At 42.2% G+C, this 20548-nt stretch overlaps 1 protein-coding gene across 2 annotated transcripts in view; it reads left to right on the forward strand.

Annotated features, from left to right (window-relative positions):
- Nucleotides 1–20548, forward strand: part of slit2 (slit homolog 2 (Drosophila)) — a 73647-nt gene that overhangs the window by 7575 nt on the left and 45524 nt on the right. For both annotated transcript variants that reach the window (XM_026359770.1, XM_026359769.1), the window contains one exon: nt 1959–2030. In XM_026359770.1, coding sequence (XP_026215555.1) covers nt 1959–2030 — 72 coding nt within the window. The remainder of the gene's footprint in view (nt 1–1958; nt 2031–20548) is intronic.

Here is a 20548-nt window from a genome sequence, read left to right on the forward strand (position 1 = left end):
TGGCTGTTCAATGTCTGAGCTAGAGCATAACTGCCTTTAATGATGCATTGTATGTGACTATATGCTCTGTACAAATCTGCTGTCACCTGTTGAACAGTCCTCACCTGAAGCATTGTCCAGTATCATAATGTCCACCTTTAATGCACACAGTGAACACAGATCTTTATATGAGGTGGACATGTTCACTATTTACAAAGCTTTAGAAGCTAAACCATTTCTTGGTTAATCTGTAAAATAATCAGATAATGAAATGATAGCTGCAGCTCCAGCAGCAGCCACAAGGGTCAGGAAGCTACTTTATTGAAGGAAGCTTCTTACAAGAAGCTATATTATGTATTTTCACGCTTAGTTACAACTTAAATGGTGTTGCTTCATCAGCCAAACAAGCTACAGCAGTAACAACAAAATCACATAAATATACAGCCCAACACAGATGTAGTAAAGGTAATAATGCATTTAAATGCTCCAACACCTTAAAGGAACCAGACGGCTTTTACTTCATTCCCTGAGTCTCCTAGTCTGACAGCATTTCATCTATTTTAAGAGGATGAGCTCATACCCCCTCTCTGTCCTCCTTCCTCCTCCCCACCTCCAGCACCAGTCCATGCACTCTCCCAGGGGAGGTCTAGCCCACTAACGGGTGCTCATGGCTGGGCAGGACCTTCTGGGGGAGTGGGCCTCTTAGCGCTAACGGAAGAGAAGTGAATAATTCAGAAACATCGTTTCTGAGGGATGTTAAATATTTAAGTGGCCTCTGATGTAACTGTGAAGTGTGGATGTAAGTGTGTGTGTGTGTGTGTGTGTGTGTGTGTGTGTGTGTGTGCGCGCATAAGCACTTTCATATATTTGTGCACTTGTGGATGGAAGACGGACACAGGGAGGGGGTGACGTAATTTAAAGGAGAGTCCACAGCAGCTTATGGCACAGCAAAAAAAATGTGAAAGATGCACCTTAAGAATAAAGAAAGAGTGATTGAAAGAATGAAAGAAGTTTGTTGGTGACTTGACAAGTGTTTGAATTTCTGGGATTAATATGTGTTTATGTCAGTAAATTCTACAAACTGTGGATTGTTAATCAGGGCTTTTTCCATTTGTCCTATTAGTTTTAAGTCTTTCTTCCTTCATTTGCCTCCGTCCCTCATGTCCTTCTGCTCTCTCTTCATTCCTCTGCAGCAGCAGCCAGCACAGCATCAGTCGCTAGGCCTGTCAATGTGTGTGTGTGGTGTGTGTGTGTGTGTGTGTGTCAGGGTTAAACTGTTTCAGCAGCCTGTCTCTCATTGTGTCACTCAGTTGCCTCCCTCTCGTCTGATTCACATCAAGGCACCACCACACACACACCATCACACACCGACACACAAACCTCTTCACTCCACTCAACCAGGGTTAAATGATTGCACCCAGATTATTAAACTCACCCGAGCTCTCTCAACTGTTCTGTGTGTGTGTGTGTGTGTGTGTGTGTGTGTGTGTGTGTGTGTGATGATGGGTTGTTGTGAGTTCTTCCCCTGTGAGGGCCTTGTTTACTCAGTGGGGTCCTTTTCACACATTCGGTAGCCCGGCCAGACTGCCTGTTTGTTTTTCCCACATCATCTCCTCTCCTCTGCCTTTGTGGTAAAAAAAGTCTCCCCCTTCCCTTCAATCTGAACCCCGTCTCTCATCCTCCTCCCCCCCGCCTTCCCTTCGTCCTTTTTCGAATTCACTAGTTGTCTGGCAGCCATGTTGTACCCCTTAAATCAGGGGTAACCCTGACTCTGTTTATCCATCCACGAACATGTGTGTGTGTTATTTAAGCGTTTCCACCGACTAAATTGAACTGTATTACAGACAGCATAACACAATTCGATGTGACGCACAAATCTCCCATTAAAAATCTAATTATACTCTTGAAACCACTTCACCCATTCTGTCTGGAGGTTTCGGGGTATAGTTTATTCCCTAATTTATGTTGTGTTTTTCCAGGCGCCTGAATCGGAATAATCTGGCGGTCTTCCCCGAGCTGCTTTTCCTGGGAACGACAAAGCTTTACAGACTGTAAGTTTTTATTTCTCTTTTCCTATCATCATTCAATTCTTCTGCCTTGTTAACAGAAGTCATTTAAATGCTTGAGAGCGAGAACACCACAAAAAAAGAAAAAAAAAGGCCTCAAGGTCATTTAGATGCACATTTTGGTGAACTGGTTGTGTATCACTACAGGCTTGTACAGACTTCAAATGACATGGTCAAATATGTCGCAGATACCGTATCACAGAGGAAGAAAATATCTGGTTTTCTCATTGATGCAGCCGTGGTGTTTTACTTGGATGAAGGAGTGAGAGGAGTGAGAGAACACATTTTACACGGCCCTCACCATAGAAGCCAGCTCAGTAGCTAATGGAGATTAGCACTCCAACAGCTGCTGCCCACTGGGAATGTGTGTGTGTGTGTGTGTGTGTGTGTGTGTGTGTGTGTGTGTGTGTGTGTGTGTGTGTGTGTGTGTGTGTGTGTTTGTGTGAGAGGATGGAGAGTAGAAAGTAAAACACGGCAGATCAAGGGAGGTAAAACCAGCGAAACACAGAAACAGTTTTCCTTCTTCTGATGTTACATTTTGTGTTTTGCAGGCAGAAAATAGTTTTAGTTACAGACTATTAATGTTCCCGTCTGCATTTAAACCAGAGAACCGCTGTTTGTTGTCGTCAAACACCTTCCCCTCTTCACTCACAGTCTGGTTGCATGAACTGTAAACCAAGCTGTGGATTTCCACTACTGTAGGCTGGACTTCAGTGCTGCTGAAACTGTGGGAACTAACTTCCCGTCACGGTCATTTGTGGCCACGGGGAATAATTATGGTTGCTTATATTTGTATGTGTGGCCGAATATATTTATCTACAACAATATTGAAATGCTCAGATGATTCACGGAGTGTGTGAAAGCTGTTTATGTTGTGTGCTCCTGTGGTTTGCTGGGCTTGACCTGTTGTGTCTAAGGGTGTGTGTCTGCATGTGCATCTGTGTTTTTGCAAGTGTGTATGCGAGTGTGTGTGAGAGAAAGTTTCTCAAGGCCAAGAGTTGGCATTTTGCTCAGCATGTGGGCAGAGGTAAAAATACAACTCGGATATACTCCACTCTGCTCAGCTGTCACAGACAAGTGGCCTCTCTGTGTGTGTGTGTGTGTGTGTGTGTGTGTGTGTGTGTGTGTGTGCACTTGTGTATTATAGCGGTACAGTACATGCATGTTGATTGTGTGTGTGTGTGTGTGTGTGTGTGTGTGTGTGTGTGAGTGTGGAAGCCTGAGCTCTTCAGGAGTGTGTGTGTGTGTGTGTGTTTTGCAGAGGGTCTCTTGTGGGCTGCACATCTTCACTGAACAAGCCCACTTAATTCAACATAACATTCATGGTGTTGTGCTCCAGTACAACTTCATGTCGTTTTCTTTCTTTTTCAGTAAAACATACTACTGTATCAAATCCACACTAGACCGAGAAAGAAGTAAAACCCTGAGAATACACAGAAAAATTGCTAAATGACTTTGTAAAGAAATTGCCAAGCTGGCGCCGGTGTAGCCACAAAGCTACAACATTTGTCAGACGTATGGAAGTCATTCACAGCGAGTGACAACTGAGGAGGCAAAGCCAATAGTACTGTATTTCAGACTGTTTGGTCAATATTACTTGTACACCCCCCTACAGTGTATTTGTATTTTTAGAAAGCACAACAAGAAACCCTTGAGAACCTCTAAAGTGGAATTTTATATTGAGGTCAGAAGGTATGTGCGAACTGGACCAACTTCGGTTCTTGCAACAGTCCTGCTATAAATGAACACTTGCTCAACCTGCTATTATGAAAATTATGTTTTCACTTTTTTGGAGCTTGGAAAATCTGTGTATGTGTGTATTTACTGTATGTGTTTAACCTTTGCTTAGCGTGGTGGTTTAGGGTTTTGAGAGGTACATTATTCTTTTTATTTTCAAGGACACGTTATTGCTGCCTTTTTTCTTTTACAGTACCTGCAACCTCTTTTTTTATAGCCAGAAAGAATTAATTACTTTTAATTCAGGTTTAAAACTCACATCCTGCATGACAACAACCAAAACACTTTTAGTTCAGTTCTTGCTTATTGAATCAGTGAACGCATTAAATCTTATGCTTCAAGCCAGAAAATTTTTTTAATTATTAACCAAAACCACAATCAATTTATGAGGCTACGACACAAAACAATTCTTTGATGTATAACACAATAAAGTCCAGGGCAGTGTCCAACCAACACTACTTAACATACATATATGCTCTACATTTAATGAACCGCACAAGGGACAGCAGTGAGTGTGAGTTCCTATAAAACCTCTGTTTTTTCTCTTCATCCATCCCGTTTAAAACACCTGCGTCCACACTGCTGCACCCCAAACCCTCCACATTACACACACACACACTCACACAAACAGCCTCCCCCAACACCCCAGGGCCCAGACTACATTAAGTTACGTAGACACACACATCTGGAGACACCATGTGGTGGGCATACCCCCAAAAACTATCTGTCTGTCTCTGGCACACACAGAGGCAGACCTCCTGTTTCCCTCAGTCCCATTGTTGATCATTGTACCCCACACCACAGTAATAGTGAGGACACAGCTGTGACTGTTTGCTCTGAGAACGATATGAGAGACAGAAAAGGAAAGAGGGGAGCAACTAGGCACCTTGAGCAGTGGATCAAACAGAGACAGTTCATTAGAGAGACTCTGTAAAGCGAGGCTGGCCAATAAAACCTCGCTGCGTTGGAGAAGAGATCTCCGAGCCAAATAAATCACAAGTTTGACCCTGAGTTTAGAACGCACGCACTTAAACACGCCCTCCACCCACCATATGTCTTTCAGATGGTATTAAAATGATTAACTGTGAAGCTGTCACTGGTCTCTTCTCAGATGTTTTCGGATTTTACCCATGTTTACAGCCGTGATCATCAACTTTAGTGGTTCTACTCTACAATTTATCATTTTCAGCTTCTACTGTTTTTGTTCCCTCTTGATGAAATATTTCAAAACAAACCAATTTGCCCTATCTATGCAGATGACAGCTTTATTTATTTACCTTTTTACGTCCCATATCTGCGGTCGTTTAGACTCACCGCGTCAGAGCTTAAAGCAAGTAAACAGCTGAATGTGAGAGTTACATAAGAGAAAGACAAATATTCTGTTGTTATTCTGTTTGCACACAGATGAAACCAACATCTCTATCTAAAATGCACATGTATCTCATTATCAGTATAAAGAAAGGCCATTTCCTCTACTGCAGTTTTATATCCATTATCAAAATCATGGAAATTATAAGTGTACAGTAAAGCGTGTTTTACTTTGATATTGTCTTGTGATGTTTTATTCTGTTTTATTTTTCTTCTCATTTCCTCTTTGAGATGCTTTGTTGTATTTTATGTAGTACTGTATAGTACCTGTACATGTTGTGTTTTTCTACACATTTTTTCTCCTGTGCCAGCTCGTACTCTGGTCCCTCTTTGCTGGACAGAAATCAGTAGCAAGATAAAACTGGACGAGATGAAAGAGGGGTTGATGAAAGAATGGGGTGATGGGAGGACAGGAGAATGGGTCACTGCCTCCACAGCTGAAAAGTCTGCTGATGCTTGAAACAATGTGTGTGTGTGTGTGTGTGTGTGTGTGTGTGTGTGTGTGTGTGTGTGTGCGTGTGTGTGTGTGTGTGCTGCCTGACCTCTTCTGACCAGTGTTCCTTCTACAACGTGACCTTTTGAATGTCTTTTTCTGTTACTGTATGGGTTCGGTTGAAATTCTCTCCTTTCATGTGTCAATTTGCTTGAGAGCAGAAAGCAAAGTGAGATAAGATAAGACCTGTATATCTGTGTCTGCTGTTCAAATTTAAACAAGACATTTTTAGAAAATCAGCAAACGAAATGTGTGTTTTGCATTTCTGATAGGTGAATATTAGGACTTGGTTAATCAAGGTAAACAGATGGTGGTGCTAATTGTTCAGTGATTGTCATTAAACCTCTGCAGGAGAAGAGGGTGCGACAAGGTGATTTAGATTGGCCTTCATCCTCGAACAAATGAAAATGATGTAGAAAAGATGGAAAGATGACATATATGTTTTATACATGTAGTCACTGAGGAACATTACAGTCTCCTTATAGCTCCTCCTTATCTTTCTCTCTTTATTGAATGTTTAAGTCAGTGCACATCGTCCTTTATTTTCACCTCACTCAAGTATAAAAACGCCATCGTTCTGCAAATGTTTGTTGTTTCCAGCCATATTTTATGTGCCTGAGTGAACTTCAGGTCTCACATACACACATTTAACCAGACCTAACCTGGTTTGAGGTTTGAATGAATGCGCTGATGAGAGTACGTTTTGGGTGTGTGTGTTTATGTGTTTGTAATAGTCCCTAATCCTCTGCTAAACGCTGCCCTGATGAGGCTTTACCAGGCGGCATTGTTGCTTAGCAGCCTTGGAGGTTGTGGCTTTGTCTTCTGTGAGAGCTTAACCACACACACACAAACACATACCACCTCGACTGAGATGACAGGCGCAGGCGTCTTTCCCAACATGTTGACAGTTAACTAACACTGAGGGAGGATGATGAGGAGGAGAAAGAAAAAGGAAGAGAGGGGTCAGAGGTAGAGAAACTGAACATTTCTCTAAGTAAATAATGATTTTTAATTAAGACAGAGATAGTTTGGTGTTTCAGTTGCCACAGTGACGATGACCTCTTGGTCCCACAGAGGTCAAAGGTGAAGAATGTTCTAGTCAGGAGATCTAAGCAGGACGTGATTTAGAGACGAAAAGAAGTGGAATCTCCTCCCACTATGGGAACAAAAATCAGGACAAATTAAACTTTTATGTATGGAAAGTGTCTTTGTAACAGCTGTTTATCCCTTTTTCTAACATATTCAAAGATTTGTTTTATTCTTAGATTAAACAATTGGTATAAATAATGCTGAGACGGTGGTCTTCATCATTATTATCATACAACAGTTTACAAAGACCTTCTTCATTAAGAAGTTGTGACATAAAAACTAATAAATGAATTATTAAAGACAATCAAGCACATCCAATGATAAAATAAGTAACCATATGAACTCTAACTTGATGAATCATTTTATTAACAAACATTGACAAAGCCTGATATATTTTCTTTCTCTGCCTCGTCAAACTATGCCGCTACACGAATTTCTAGCACATAGTGTCAAATATTTACTTGTGTTTGAGTAATGTTTCATACAAACTGTGTCCCCCAGCTTTTTAAAGAAACTGCTCAATTAAATAATGTAAGTGTGGTGCACTTACTTAGACTCATCTTTGGGGGGGGGTGAATGCCAAAAACAGAAGTCAGAGATTGCTGAGAAGCGACTAGATTTGACTAGATTAAAGACTAATACAGTGTGGGGTTTGGCCTTTTTTATGGAGATGTTGACAATAGGAAAAACATGGACTACTGGCAGCAGCTTTAAGACTGAATCTATTCTCCACTCAACTTGCAAAACAAACTAAACTCCTGCTTCTGGTTATTCCAGCCTAGTGCGTATATTGAAAAAGATTATTTAGGTATGGGATGCTGCCTTTAAAAAAGATCTGTATCTGCTGGCAGCAAGGTCAGTTGCAGTGTTTTGAATGAAAAGATATTTGGCCACTGATTTTGTGTACATAGCATATGCAAATATCTACCATTAAGTCTGTCCAAGGAAATGAAGTTAAGCCTTTGCAGCCCAAGGCATCTGGGGATGGGCCTCTCTCTCTTTATTTCCATCTAACAAACATAGAAGCGAACTGGCACAAACACACCGCTTTACCATTCAGCAATATTTCCTGCCTCCTCCTGTTTCTCTGAATGCACTTTAACAGATATAAAAACCCTCACACACTCACGCACACACACAGGAAAACAGCTCTTTTCAGCATATACAAAGAAATATTGAGAAATGTTTTTATTAAGACTCTTGGATCACGCAGATCGTATCCAGCCAAAAAGCAACATTGTGTTTTTATTTTTCCTTCCTGTGGTCGAGTTTATGTGTTTTCAGATATTTCCATACCATCTGTGTACACATAATGAATCAGCTTTAGTATAAACTAACAGTTACGACAGTGTTGAGGTGTTGAGTGTCAGTGACTCACTTGTTTGCCATCATAAGAATCACATGGCTGCCTATCTGAATTGCTCAAGGCCACTCATTCCTAAGAAGTGATTTGGCATTCAGATCCCAACACAATGCTGTAATTCATTCTCAAGTGATTCGAAGAGGGCTTGCCAAAACTGAACTGCCATTATTAGGAAGGCACCAGTACAAAGGATTATGTTATACACACAGAATGTAAATTTATAAAAGAAAAAAATCCTGCTTGACTTTTACCACAGCTAGAGCTAACTTGTCCCTGAGTGATGTCACAGATGTGTGTGTGCGTTGGTGGATTTCACTCAAGTGTTATATGGCTTTTTCAACTGTAGCGTCCTGGTCTAACATTGTATACATGAAATTTATTAGATAATTCTTTATAAGTTCAAAACAACCTAATGTAACAATCTAGCTTTACAAGGACTTGATTGTTAACTTAAGAAACTACAACAATAATTATATCAAAACCTCTTTTGGGCACACCCTGACGAACAAAGAGATTACATCCTTGGCTCTGCTGTGCCCCCATCTCAAAGCACACGCTGTTTTCTTTGTTAACCACTCATTTAGATTTCTCATCTTGCACACGAGTCCAGTTTTGCAAACCTGCACTCGCTAAGCTCAGGATAGGACCCGCCCTTATCAAGCTTGACCCATATGATAAGCTACCTTTCAACACACACACACCATCTCTATATTAACACTGCCTTTTGGTATTAATGTGGCGCTGACAGGATTTAGCATGGGCAGGCTGACAGGTTTTCAGCTACACAGCACTATGTGTGTGTTGTTGTTCTGACACCCGTCAGTCATGCCGACGGTTATTGACAGGCTAACCAAAATATTCCCATGCTGACCTCTGTTACTGATCAGTGTAATCACTCACTTCAAACTCTCCCGGGCTGTAGGCTGGCTACACTTTCTTTCTCGATAGCCCTGAGAGCTTAACACACTGCAACTTAAAAAAAAACACAAGAACAAATAGAGAAAACACAAGTTAACAAAGAAAATGAAGAAAAGTAGGAAAACCAAACACTGAGTGGCTGAAAGTACAAAGAACAATAGAAATGTTTCCAGGAGACACTAAAAAGTGATGAACACCGCTGAAGCACATGGACCTGATGTTACCATAGTGACTGGTGAAGCCGAAGCTCACTGTTAATGATGTAGGGAAAAAATAACCCAACGTGTACATTTGGTTGCAGGCATGTGTCTTTGTTGTCAAGTTGCTGAATGAGTTTTAGTAATAGTAGCTCAGTTTAATCCTTAGATAGTGATGTTTTTAAAAAGACTGTCCTCTACAAATCATTTTCATGTAATAATTAGTTACATCTAAATCTTGGGAACACAATAAATGATCTTCTTTCAAACTGATCTCTGTAGCTACTGAAAAAAACACTTTATTCCAAGGTCTGTATAATGTGATGCATTAAATGTACAGTTTTCCTTTCATTTTTGCTAATTTCAGTTTAGTGTGCAGCTCAATTAATCACCTGTTGCCCAGGGTGTGTGAGTGTCAAAGTTCAGAGCTCACAGGTGAAAGGTCAGGGAGCATCAGTGATAACTGATGAGAAATCCAGGATAATGGTATGAGCGAGGGTTACGCCTTGGAAAAGAGACAGTTAGAGGAGGGGTGGTTACAGACAGAATGAATGAAGGGTATTTAAAGGAAAGATTAGAGATGTCTTTACTCTCTTAAATGGTGTGGAAAAAAGAACGAGGAGGAATTTACTGAGGTGAAGACAGAAGTGTTTTCTCCATTGTGAGCTGGCTGTAAAAAGACAAAGAAACGCAAAGCAGTGGTGGAAAGTTAGGGACCGGGAAAGTAAAGAAAGGAGGGGAGAGCTAGAGGGGAGAGTCGTGTGAAAAGGAGAGAAGAGAGGTATGTCAGTACTTACTGTAGATGGCAGGTAGCCTGAAGCCTGGAGCCAGCATGTCTGTCAGAAACAAGTGCCCAGGTGTGTGTGTGTGTGTGTGTGAGAGAATATGTGCGTAACCTGAGTGTGGATTATTGTGAGGGGGGGTTACATACCTATCCAACGCCAGGAAGAGCTTACCTGGAAGCAGTTACGATACGTTTGTGTGTGTGATTGTGTGTGTGTGTGTGTGTGAGGTCTTCTGGCTCATCAAAGCATTTCCTCACCTTGCTTGTGTGTGATTAAGGGTGACCGTGTGCAGTAATACCTCCCAACAAAGCATCTAAATCATCCTGCATCCTCCTCTCCACATCCCTCACTCAGTTTTTAACTACTTCCTCTCTCCCTCCCCTCTTTCACGTTAACCTCAGCGCTTAACTTAATAATATGACGTTAACGCTTGCACTTCCCAGCTGAGAAACAGGAGGATGAAAATTCCCTGCATCCCCCATTATAGATGTAACCCCCGCCCCACTCCCCACCCAACTCTCTCTGCAGCGTCTTGTCTCTCTAGGATATCTGCAGGTATGGATCCAGCCCTCGTATTGATGGATGAGTCAGCCTGGCCAGTGAATTATGGGACAGATTATGGAGTAATCAAGACAATTCATCATTCAGTGCTTCTCTACTCACCCCAATCACAGCTACTCAGCAATATTGACCCCTGCCTACTGTGTGCATCCATGTAGAGGGGCAGTTATGTCTCTGTACTGTTGCTGTTGGTGTTTCTCCTTAAAGAAACAGTTCAACTTAGACCCTAAAATAAGAGAATACTAGAGAAAATGTTTTGTCATGCTCGCTGTAAACCTCAACCCATAGCTAAAACATGAATGAAATTGAATATCTGACATATGTGATACTGTGTAATAACACCCATAAAGCTATTGAAGGGGAAACAAAAAAGTAAAACTGCATTTTAAGAGGTGATTAATGCTAATCCACGAGTAAAACTCACTTTGGCTACCAAGCGTCCGCTCTTAGAGACCAGAACAAAACCTAGAAACTTTGAGCGCTCACAGAGTCTTGCCAGTCAAATGGAAAACAGAAAGGGTTCAGTTTATGTCAATCAGTCAGCAGACCTAACATGGCTGTCTTTCTCTGTCCTGGGTGCCTCCCCTCTAATCCTCCATCTTGGCTCCGTGTCAAGTCGCCTTGTCCAGTTGCACAATATCCCCCCTTCGGGGCAGGCAACTGCATCCCCTCTCTGGCTCCATTAGTGCCACTCCACTGGCATAGCCGGCATTCTCCAGTGGGACCGTCATCGCTGGCCACTCTATTGGCACCCCTGTCACTCTCCAACCACCACAAAAGAAAATCTCACCGCCCTCCCTCTCTGCCTCTCCTGCTCACTTTGTCTTTTTTGCGCCCCTATTTTCTTCCCCTCCTTGTCTCTCACTCTCTCTCCTCGCTCCATTATTATCTCCTTTTTTCCCTCCCAGCACCTTTCTCTTAAGTCTTTTCCCTCTCACACTTTTTCTTGCCTACACTCCCCCTTCACTCCCCTACCCAGCTCTCTCCCCTGAGCCTAACACATTGGTTTGGAGAGGCTTATGCAAGACCCTCATCCATGGTAATGATGGAGAGGAAACTGGGAGCTGACCACTGATTCCTCCCAGAGATGTTACTCACAAGTTTAGAGCCTCTCACATTATTTCACCAAAAGCTGAGTGTGTTTGAAGTGACCACGGCGACCCAGGCTCATTAAAACGCACTTTGTTTACCTAATGTGAGGATTCAGGCCAGAAATAGACTCGCAACACATGAGAGGCTGTCGCTTTAAGAGGATTTTGAGATTTAAAAGAAATATTTAATACACCAGAAGTTAAATAAAAATATAATGATGCACAAAATAAATAATAATGATAATAATAATAATGATATTTTATTAATCCCTTTGGGAAAATTCTTTGTGTTGAAAGTCAGATCAGGGGGGAAAAATGTGAGCGACAGACAGAAAGTGTGACATTGTAGCTCCGTAGCTGCAGGCTGGTGATAGATCAGCAGGTTTGTAATCACAGGTTGGTAGCCACCCTGTGTGCATGTGTATTTATGTACGCACACCCAAGTGTACGAGTGTGTGAGTCCTTGCTAGTGTCTAATGACAGGTTCCAACCCTGACTTGTCATTATCCAATTACAGTTTTCTCTCATCTCTAGGGTAACACCATGCCCCCCGTAATTGGACGGCTGCTCTAAAGAACTCTGACCTCTCACAAGTGTGAGGCAGGAGAAAACACACACTCAGCCACACACACAGGATGCCAGGTAGATTGGGTAATGCAGGATAGAACAGATGCTATCAAATAAAGTATGCAAAGACAAGTTAGGACTCTGATCATATCGTATCACTCATTCCTCATCACACTTATCCTTTATTTTCTCATCTGTCTGCAAAGTAACAGTAACTAGAATGTAAGAATGTAAATGTAAACTAGAACTTGTGTGTTTGCTCTCTTTGCACCCTCTATTTTTTTTTCCCTTCCCTTCAGTCTCACTCTCTTGCAAGTTTGTTGTCTCCAAATGGGCCTAAATGGGCCGAGGCGAAGGAGAGCTTTTGTGGTTTATGATTCTCCAGAAGCTCGCCCTCGCTCGTCTCTCTCTCTCTCTTTCTCGCTTCACTTTCTCACAAAAACAAAACACTGTTTTTCTTCCCCCCACTGGCACTCTTAAATATTTCACATGCTTAGAAGGCTTCACGCCCTCTCCTCTCCTTGTTTGTGTGTGTAGATTGTGCCTCGTTGCAAAACTTTATGAGGTTCAGTGCAATGGCAATTCAAAGACAGATCATCACCGCTGAGAGAAATTCAATTATGGACTAATGGCAGACATGTAGAAACAGAAGTAGAGGGAAAAGAGGAGACGCAGAGGAAAAAGTGTGTGTGTGTGTGTGTGTGTGTGTGTGTGTGTGTGTGTGTGTGTGTGTGTGTGCAGGTTTCTTCCTGTTTGTGGGTCGAAGGTCAAAAATGAGAAGTCAGGGTCACCTGTGTCCTGACAGGTTATAAGTTGAGAACTGTTTTTGGTTCCAAAGGAAGAATTTGAGCTATTGGATTTTTCTCCACGCCTCTCGACTATTTTGCACATTTTCTTCTGTGTTGTTCAAGCTGCTTTATTCTGCATTTGTCTTATTTCCTGCATCTCATCTCACTTTCAGCACAATCTCTTTCTGTGGCATTTCTTTTTTTTTTTTTTTAGCAGCAGCAGTTATTGACTTGTGCCACCCAAAATGCTTTTCCTTTTTACATTTCAGTCCAATAACAGCAAACTTGATAATGATGCCATATTCATGTTTGTGTCCTTTCAATTTTCACTCTTATCATCTATCACCACCAGACTGTGCAGGGAACACAGAGCTGGTTATAGTACTCTTTTAGGAGGGTGGTGGGGGGTGGGGGGGTTCAGTGAAAGTTAGAGCATAGCCTAGACACCTGGAGGGTTTATCTCTCTAACTCACACAACAATGATCATGATAGTTTAAAAGTGAGGGAGCAAGGGAATGAGCAACCCAAGGCTATGATGTCAGCCTATTTTACACCTCTCATAAATACAAGCAGCGCTCTGCTGTGTGTGTGTGTGTGTGTGTGTGTGTGTGTGTGTGTGTGTGTGTGTGTGTGTGTGTTCAACAGTGATCATAAGATTCCTGTCAGAGTTGCCTTAGTGACCCGCTAGGTAACACTTGGTGTTTCCCAGACATCTTAGCAGTTAAGGATATTGGGTTGAATCTGTGGTATATAGTACTGGCAGTGTGAGGGGGGGTTTTGTGGAGGACATGAGAATTCCCCTGCTCAGTAAAAAGTTTTGTAGACGTTTCTATTGTTATCTCATTACTTGCCAATATGTCATAGGGGAATTTGGTTGTTCGGCATTTCTCTGTCTGTCTGTCTGTGCCTCCTTTTGTTGAGTCAGAAAACTCCCCCAGAACCACCTGATGTTCAGCTTCTTAGTACTTGATTCTTGCTTTGCTATAAACATGTTTTCCTGCAAAAGAAAATGTTTTTCATTCAACAAAACGTGGGTAAAACAGATGGAGGATTTAGTTGATGGTTTATTGTACTGGCAGCTTTACAGTACTTTACTCCACTGAACCAGAGGCTCGGTTAAGATGATTTAGGTGCAGTAAATCTTGTGTGTGTGTGTGTGTGTGTGTGTGAGTGTGTGTGTGTCATACCCTCAGCCAGAAGTAGCCAGGATGCCTTTGGTCTTCAGCACCTGGAAAATGGAAAGTGGGAGGAAAAGAGAGGAGGTGAGGGAGGGATGCGAAGGTGGGATGGAGGGGGGGAGGTGAGGAGGGAGGAGAGGAAAGGGTTATTAACCACAAGACATTATCGCCTGACAACCTGCATGTTCAGACAAACCCACAAGTAATAATACCAATGTGTGTGTGTGTGTGTGTGTGTGTGTGTGTGTGTTTACGTGTGAGCAGCATGCTGGATCCATGCTGGTTTGTGGGGGTTCGTAAGTTCAGTGCTGAAGACATAACAAGTTTCTTCTGAGTTAAAGCGCATGTGTGTGTGTGTGTGTGTGAATGTTGCCGTCCCGCGGGTCTTAGTGCAGCTCATATGAAGACAGAGACAGGGAAACACTGCATTTCTAATATTGTGGCAATGCTCCCATCTCCTTCTTTATTTCCCTAAATCGGCTCCCTGAGGAAATAGCAGCATCTATTGGTTTAGCTCGGCAGACTTGTGCAACGTTATGACTGGGCTGTTTTTCTCTTTCCGTCTTTACTTCTGTGACTCTTCTTACCTTCAAACACTCGAATTTCCTTCTTCATTTCTCAAAAAGTATTTTAAGATTTGAAATGCGTGACTATTAGGGTATTAAGTAAAGCATCTGAGGACTTCTGATTTTTGTGTCCTTCACGTACACCCACCCCCCTACAGACACACACACACACACACACAGACACACACAATTACAAATTTCTTTTTCTTGTCTTCCTGCCTCGTTCTCTCCTCCGCCTGCAGCTCTTCAGCCGCTTTTTAAGTCGATGGGGCAGAAACAGACAGAGACAGGTGATTTCTGATGAGCTGATGGTGATGACTGGTGCTAGTCAAGCAGAATGGATGGGTGTAATTGAACAGCGTGTTTGGTGTGTATCTTTATACGTGTGTGTGTATGGTGGGGGGGTGGAGGGGTGGTTATATGAGGCATGGGGGGTGGGGAGGGGGCATTTCTGAATATTGCTGTCGTTTCCATGGCAGCAATTAAGCACTGGGAGGTTTCAGGTTGAGGTTAATCAGCATGCAAAGATGAAAGAGAGTCGGACAAGAGGGGCTGGACGTCTGATCGCTATTTGTCCTCCATGAGCACTTGTGTGTGTGTCATTGTGTTTCAGGCAGCACATTGGAGCCTATTCATTATAAACATTATATATTATTTTTGGTACACTTTACAGCTGTAAAACCGTCAACCACCAGGTACACAGTATTAAACGTTATGTGATAGAGGTGAAGCTATTTCATGATTCAGCAGTCGATCAAAACAAAATTGACAAACAAAAACTAAAAAAACAGAAACAGTTTTGATGAATGAATGAATGACTATTTTAATTCATTTGCCAGTTCTCTAATAGCTTGAAAATAATTTTCAGCTGCCAGCTAAATAATTATTTTCTAACAAATGTGTCATGTTTTAATTCATTTTAGACTGGGCATCTGTATGGACATTTGTGTTTTTCTGTTATTTCTCTACCTCTGTAATCACTATGCTGTGTTCAGGCACTCTCTCCTGTCCTTTTAGTTTCCAGTTCTTCTCTGTCCCTGCCTCCGTAAATGTGCTTTCTGAACTTTAAACAACTCAATACTTGCTGCAGAGGCTTCCAGCTCTGTTATTCACAGCTCAGTGATATAAATCCTGCTGTATGTGCAAACTTGTGCGTACGTGTGTGTGTGTGTGTGTGTGTGTGTTTATGGTGATTGATATGCATTAATGATGTAAGGCGAACAGCCATTAAAAGCTGGGAAACTGTAAGCACTGCCTTGAGCTGTGACTATTAGTCTGAAAGTTTCCGGTGTTGGCAAAACACAAGGGACTATGGTGGCAGATGTTTAGGAAATGCGTGTGTGTGTGTACGTGCGTGGACTACCAGTAGCAGGTGGTAAGTTTATTTCACCCCTCTGGTTGAAATTCGCCGTCACAGGGGATTTTGGAGCAATCTACAGCTCAGCTGTTCTTGCGTTGTAACTACACTTTCTGTAGTTGCAACACAAACACAGTATGTGTGTTTGCAAGCATGCATGTGAGCTCTGGGACAGATTGTCTTTTAATATGAGCACAAGAGTGTCAAAGAAAGAAGAATTCACACTGTGTGAAATTTAGACATACTGTAAATCTCACTTCATATCTGCCACAATGATCGTCTCTGTGGAGACAACTGAACACTTGTCCAGGCTTTTTGCTGTAGTTAGTGTTTCAAGGCGCAATTTTTTTCTAGTTCCGAATCTGAATGAGATTGTTCTGCGGCCTCACCTTCTGACCGAGGCTCATTAAAGCTAATTGTTAATCTGGTCATGTGGAAACCCAGCAACAATCAGCAAACAATTCGCAGCCCTCACATACAGTTCAAGTAGCCAGGGCTTCAAGTTTCCAGCTCGGTGCTCCAGATGGGCAGGTTTGCTCAGCTCATCATAAATAAAGGTCCAACAGCTCAGGAAGGACAAAAGCAGCCATTACTGAAGTGGCTGCTGGCAAAAGACAGGGTGAGAAAAAAAAAAAAAGAGGATAGATTGTTTGTTATTAAATTCTCTCTTCCTGAGGTCAGTGACACAGAGGCTTTTAGTGCTGCTGGAACCACTCTCCTGCAACACCCCGTCTAATTGGTTAATGACATCTGATGTCATAACATGCCCCCCCTCTCACAGTGCCAACATCATCTTTCATCCCTTCCCTCATGTTGCTTTTTCCATTTCTCAAACGGCTCGGTCTGTCTGTTCTTTAAACTCAGCCGCTCTGGCCCCTTCATCTCGCTTTTACTTAAAGCAGTTATTGATTGAAGGAAACAAATGATAGTAACAAATCTTTTTAACTTCCTCTTTGTTTCCTTCTGCTTCTCTGTTGAATAGGTCAAAAGCTGCATGAGTCCTTGTTAATAAAGCGTCTATGTTTTATTTTATATGACCTAACAAAAGACACAGTGGAGTTAAATAATGGTAAACTGAAGGAGAAGGTGCAGAAATGAAGACAAAATACAACAACATAATATTATTACAGTACAGGAAAAGTAAAGTACATGCATAATAACACATGAAAACAGTCGTTACGTATTTATAGTAGGTTTACTAGACACCTTGATGATTTACAAATAACATAATATAAAATCAATTAAGTGCAGACTTAACACTCACTTAATTTGCATTATGCAACTCAAGCAAAGTGTAACTGTGTTTATTTGTTTTTCAGAAATGACAAATAGCTTGCACTCCACATTTCATAATGTTAAGTACACGTGAGACCCTTATGATATGATTCTTTAACTTTCTGTCTCTGTGACGTTGTCTATGGTCTGTTGACCCCCATGTCTTCCAGCCTGGCCTTCTGTGTGTGTGGCCTTTAGTTAACTAACAGCCCAAGACCAAAAATAACAACACACTATCAGACCTCTTGTTGCTACCTTCTCACATAGCCCATAAACTAGAACAGCTCTCCACACCACCTGCACTGTTACTTTCTTCTATTTGTTCATCATAACTGTGATTTACTCACAGATAATTCACCCCTCTGCTTTGCCTGTGCGTGAAAAGCTCAGTGAACCTCAAAATACTAATTCAAGACTACTGATGCTGCCTGTTCCCCCTCCTCCCAGAAACCCCAATTTCTGACCCCTCCTACACCCCTGGGGGACAGCAGCAGTGACCCATATGTGGTATGAAGCATCAGAAATACATCTGAACCCCTCTAATCCAATGTACACCACCCTACACACACACACACACTGCACATACAGTCAGTGCTCTCCCTAAGAAAAAGCTAAACAGCAGGCTCCACACATTTCATCCTGTAGAATGTAATAAGCCAGACATGAATTCTTTCAGTCAATTGCACACACACAGACACACACTCGACACACAGGACACACACGGACAAAAGACAGAAAAGGGAGTAATGGGCTTAGTGCAGCGGAGCTTTATGTGTCTCATAATCTTGTCATGATACTGTCCTAATCCTCCTCTAATCCACTACCCTTCTGGAAAGATGAAATTGGGATTACCCTTCTATCTGTCTCCATTACACAAGCATCTTCTCTTTCAGTGTGTGTGTGTGTGTGTGTGTGTGTGTGTGTATACGCACTCAATGTGGTATTGCAGTATTCCCTGGAATGTCAGCTTTCGTCATACCCTCCGTTTTTTTTTTTTCTGCTGATCCCAGCGCTCTGGTTTTCCTGCTGCTTGTATGAGTTTGAGTGAGTGTGTGCACGTTTTCATCTGTTTATGCACATAACGTAAATGTGTTTCAGAGAAACTTAATGAACAAGTTCGTCTTCTTCCTCACATTTAAAGGAGAGCAAAATATATACACACATGCCAAAACACACACACACACACGCACGCACGCACACACATCTCAGTGGAGCAGATGGTCACTGTGTGTGTTTGTTTGCGCTCAGATGATCATTCATATGCACAGTGAAAATTAACATACTAACAAGCTGCTTATGCATATGTGTGCGAGTGTGTCAATCCTTGATTACCACTGTGGTCATGGGACAGAAGCTGAATCTGTGCCCATGTTCGTTTTCTGTGTGTGTGTGTGTGTGCGATGTGGGGGTTAATAACATAGGCTTCACTGGCCGTGACTGGGGGATGAAGGAGCAACCCACTGTCACTTAAACGCAGTGGCATCTTTCGTCTTTCTCCCTCGTGGCGAAAGACGAAAACGGGGATAGACAGAAGGGAAGAGCGATCAGAAGAGGTGAGGCAGAAAGAAGTTGAGGAAATGTTACAAAATGGAGGAAAAGTTTGATGGAGAGAGAGCGAGGACAGAAACATAAGGTGAAGTGAGGAGAAGAAGAAATAAGAGAAAGATACAGGGGAGGGCTTTAAAAATGAAACAGCAAAGTGATGGTAAAAGGAGGCGAGAGGGAGTCAGGAAAGAAAATAAAAGGAGGAAAAGAGGTTAAGGACCTGCACAGGGATGGAGACACAGAGAAAAAAAGGAGGAAGAGACCAAGAAAGAGACATAGATAGAACCATAGTATAGCACTACAGTAGCATGAAAAGGCTGCTCTGACTTTTACATGCTTGGGGCAGAGATAGTCTCAAAAGACGCTGGAATGAGCAGCGCTCAGTGTGTCGTCGTGTGTGTTTGTGTGTGTGTTTGTGTATTTGCCCTCGAGCTTTTGGCCATTAATGGGCAGCGAGTCTTTGTTCTTGAGCAACATCAGTTTTGAGTAATGGTGCACACAAACACACACTCACGCACACACACAAACAAACACACATGTATGACTATTCGCCCTTTTGTATACTGTTTTTTGCTGTATGGCTGTAGCTTCAGTAGTGTTTGTGCATGTTTTTCATGCGTGTGTCTCTGTATTGTTGTTGTTGTTGTTTTTTTTACTTTGTGTATCAGCTTCTGGTGGTTGATTGCGGCTGCTCAGAGTCAGATTCTTGCAGGTCATTGGCTAACAGTTGCCCAGGGAGACAACTCAGCAGGCCGTGATTGGCGGATGATCCTAATATGCTCTGACAACCTTGTTAGTGCAACCTGATTGGTCAATTAGTAACATCACTTACTCTGAAATCCCCGAAGACAGAGAGAAAGGGGAAAGGAAAAAAAACTGTTAAACTCAGTGAAATGTGTTAAAACAACTTTTTAAAAGAAGAAGTTTGCTGCTTTGTGTTTGTGTCACAGTGAGTGAAGAGTTTATTGGAAGAAAGAGGGTGGCTGACAGAGATGGGTGGCAGAGGGCAGTGGGGGAGATGATGGGAGGAAGGGGGCGCCGGGTGGGTGTGTTGTGGAGACAGATCCAATCTCTCCATAAATTATGAATGTGTTCCGGAGGAAAGCATTCAATAAGGAAATGCCACATGGTAGTGAGTCTAGGAATCCAACTGTGTGTGTGTGTGTGTGTGTGTGTGTGTGTGTGTGTGTGTGTTTAAAAAAGCATTTTGGTCTCTGCAATTTCTATGGGCTGTTTGAGGACAAAGATTTTGGTTTAAAGGTTAAAGTTAGAATTAGGTTATTAATTATTATTAATACCAGCCTGTGTGTGTGTACGCGCTTATGTCTTATGAAGTAATGGAAACATGGCTGAGTGTGTGTGCCGTGCCTGCGTCCGTATGTTTGTGTGCAGACATGGTCGGTGCTGTTTCTGCCTGTCTTCTCCCTCCATATTTTATTACAAGTCTTTTTGCTTTGGCAGCTGAGACAGAGTGACCTCTGTCGCGTTCATGTCGGCCAATCCTGCTAGCAATAAAGTTGTATTGTTTTAAAATCGGGCCATGAACAACTAAATGAACTTGTTGAGCTCGTGAGATGGTTCCTCCACTGTGTCAATAGCTAATAAAGTTATGTTATCGGGACGGC

Source organism: Anabas testudineus, chromosome 1 (genome assembly GCF_900324465.2).
Source record: "Anabas testudineus chromosome 1, fAnaTes1.2, whole genome shotgun sequence".
Taxonomy (NCBI): Eukaryota; Metazoa; Chordata; class Actinopteri; order Anabantiformes; family Anabantidae; genus Anabas; species Anabas testudineus.